The sequence below is a fragment of the Eretmochelys imbricata genome, chromosome 2 (genome assembly GCF_965152235.1).
Source record: "Eretmochelys imbricata isolate rEreImb1 chromosome 2, rEreImb1.hap1, whole genome shotgun sequence".
In the NCBI taxonomy this organism is placed as follows: Eukaryota; Metazoa; Chordata; order Testudines; family Cheloniidae; genus Eretmochelys; species Eretmochelys imbricata.
Genome location: NC_135573.1, coordinates 57,914,612 through 57,917,552, shown reverse-complemented (window position 1 = coordinate 57,917,552; position 2,941 = coordinate 57,914,612). Strand labels below are relative to the sequence as shown.

The window sequence follows — 2,941 nt, the reverse complement described above, 5'->3', positions numbered from 1 at the left end:
AAAAAAGGGCCATAACCTAACTGCAGGACCTCGCTTATGCTACTTCAATGTCTTTAAAAAAAATCTAGTTAAAAGGACAAAAGTAATATGACTACATTTATTGTATAGCTGCAGGAAATAGGATTCATGAATACAAAAGCCATCGAAATATATTATAAATCTATTTGTTTCAAAACTACTCTAGAATACTGCTTTGCTTTAGAATACAAATAACACTGTTTGGGATTAGTTTGTAGAGTCTGATTTTGGTCCATGCTGTTAATTCTATAATGTTATAATCCTCTTCCATTACTTTAAAAGCCTCAGGTCAACAGGTCCTCAGGCAGTGGTAGTAATGATGCAGCAAAAGAAAGGCCTTTCCAAATCCCGGACTTCAGCTGCTGCAGCCAGTTCAGAGAAATTCCCATCTCACCTCCACCCTTCTTTATTCCTTCCCTTTAAGTGCATTTCCCCTCAGAACTATAAGGGAAAGAAGGGGTAGGGTACAAAGATTTCACATTGTTTGTTAGAGATGGCTTCTAGTCACCATCCTTTAGTTTTGTGCCCATAAATCATAGCTCTTAAAATATCCAGCAAAAAATTAGCTTTACTTCAGCTAAGCTGTAGTTCCACATAGTCTGTTAGCTGTAGAAACTTCTTTGGTGTCAGATTCTGGTCGTCCTGAAACCACAAAGGGCCAAGTCTGTAAACAAAAAAGGCATTTCACATTAGAAGGATGGTTGCACGATAAAGTAAAACTGGAGTTTTTATTAACAGTTAATTTCCCAGCACCCCATATTTAAAAAACAAACAGTTTTAGTCACACTGGGAAGCACTGCAAACTGGTTCTCCCTAAAAAGTATTATTTTAATTGGAATCAAATGCACCTTAACTTGTTATTATTACCAGCATCCATTTATTCATGTCCAAACATATAATATTTAAAAAATGCCTTGTAATTGATTTCCTAGTTTTATAAATAACAGGCCCTTAAACTAGTGCTAAATAATCACCATCCTAATACATCTAGAAAGACAAAACAGCAATCCTCTTTTTTATGCCTCAGGTCTTAAATTGTGGATTTAGTGAAAGCTTGTGCTGCAAAATGACCTGTAGAATGAATTCTATTTTCCTCAGTCGTTTAACTTGCCTAATATCCAAAGAATGAATTCGTTAAAGGCTTCTGATTCAGACTCCCCAACATAAGCACATCTAGGCTCTGCATCACTTTAGGCCAACATTGCCTCTTGGTTAGACTGGTGTAAATGGGATGATTGCGGATTTTTTCAAAGCTGTAACTGAGCGGATAACTTGGGTTTTGCCTGGATAATAAACACCACTCTGATGGACTGATCTACACAGTTTAAAGAAATAGGGGGAAATCTAAAAACGCTGGAAAATGTAGCGTACCAGCTACAGACACGCTGAAGTTAAACATCAGAAGTAAGAGTTAGACCAGATGAGTTAGATCACTAATTATTTTTCAGGGGGACTTGTCAGCGTATAAAAACAAACACATGTCGACGGGTCTGTTCTTCCTCTCCACAAACGCCCCCTCTCCCCGAGCTACTACGTGTTCATCCCCAGCACGCACAGCTCCCTCTGAGCAGGGACTGGACAGACTCCAGCTCCACGATGGAGGTTGCAGACCCACAAGTGCCCGCGATTGTGCGGTGCCCAGCTTGACACGCCTGGCGCCGGATTGACAGGGCCGGACGTGCCAAGCCAGCTCAGCACCTCTGGGAAGCAGGCTCCAGGTGTGCGAGGTTCCCCCCCCACCCAAAAAAACCCCCCAACAACCTTGTCTGCCATCCCTCTGTCCGTCCATCCTGCCCCCACCCCCGGCCCATCCACCGAGGGGCGGGCCAGCCTCGCCTCGCCTTGGGAGGGCTTACCAGGTTGACAGGGTGCACGTAGCCGTTCTCGTAGCGATCCTCCTGCAGCAGCTGCCGGAGGTGGGCGATGTAGCTGGACGCCAGGCGCAGCGTGTCGAGCTTGGAGAGCTTGGTGTCGGGCGGCACCCAGGGCAGGCTGGTCTTGAGGCGGGAGAACGCCTTGCTCAGCACCCGCATGCGGGCCCGCTCGCGGGCGTTGGCCGCGTTGCGCTGAGACTGCTTGCACTCGCCCGGCGCGCCCCGGGGCAGCGGCGGCGGCGGCTTCTTGCCGCCCGCCCGGGCCCGCTTCCTCTTGCAGCCCCCGGCCAGCCCCGCCGCCGCGCAGCGCCCCTCGCCGTCCTCCTCCTCCTCGTCCTCCTCCTCCTCGGCCGCGGAGGACTGGTCCGCCGAGGGGTAGAGCGGGCCGCGGGGCTGGCGCTGGGCGGCGGGCGGCGGGTAGCCCAGCGGCAGCCCCCGCAGCTCCATGGCGGGCAGCTCCTCGGCGTCGCTGGCCGAGCCCGTGGACATGGCACGCGCCCTTCCCCCGGGGACAGACGGGCTCGGGGGGCAGCGGCGCCGGGCAGGCAGCGCAGGCGAGGAGTCCGCCCAGCACCGCGGCCGCCCCGCCCTCACCCCGCGCCGGGACGCTCGGGGGGATGCCCCCAGCCGACGGGGCTATATAGCCGGGGGCCCGGAGCGAACCATCTGCAGAGGGGGAGGGGGTGAGAGGGAGGGCAAGAGGCTGCGGGGGGCGCTCCCCCTCCTCCCTGCGCGCACACGGCAGCGGGCAAAGCGCCCGGAGCTCCCCCCCGCCCCGGCCCCGGCCCCCCGCAGCGGCTGAGCCCGGCAGCCCCGCCACGGGCCCTGGCGCTGCTGCGGGGGCCGGGGCGCAGGGCTGGGCAGGAAGGGGGTCAAGCGCCCGCCCTTTGGGCCGGGGGTGCAGGCACAGAGTGGATAGTGGGGGTGCTGAGAGCCATTGAACCGAAGGGTAACCCCTGTACACGCTGGGAACCGCTTCAAGCCAGGCCCGGCGTGCGGCAGCACCACCAGCACCTAGGCTTTGGGCGGCCCCGCTGCCCCGCTCCGGC

At 54.7% G+C, this 2,941-nt stretch overlaps 1 protein-coding gene across 1 annotated transcript; it reads right to left on the bottom strand.

The window, feature by feature from the left end:
• Positions 1-595: 595 nt before the first annotated feature.
• Positions 596-2,381, bottom strand: MSC (musculin). The gene is made up of 2 exons (XM_077808964.1): positions 1,875-2,381; positions 596-682 (listed from the first exon to the last, which is right to left on the bottom strand). The coding sequence occupies exons 1-2, from the start codon at positions 2,379-2,381 to the stop codon at positions 596-598; spliced, it is 594 nt and encodes a 197-aa protein (XP_077665090.1).
• Between the last annotated feature and the right edge of the window lie 560 nt (positions 2,382-2,941).

Excerpts from the sequence above, each read along its gene's own strand:
- MSC (XM_077808964.1), bottom strand. The coding sequence starts at position 2,381 with ATGTCCACGGGCTCGGCCAGCGACGCCGAGGAGCTGCCCGCCATGGAG. Across the intron at positions 683-1,874 it reads ACGTGCACCCTGTCAACCTG|ACTTGGCCCTTTGTGGTTTC; the intron begins GTAAGCCCTCCC and ends TTTTGTTTACAG.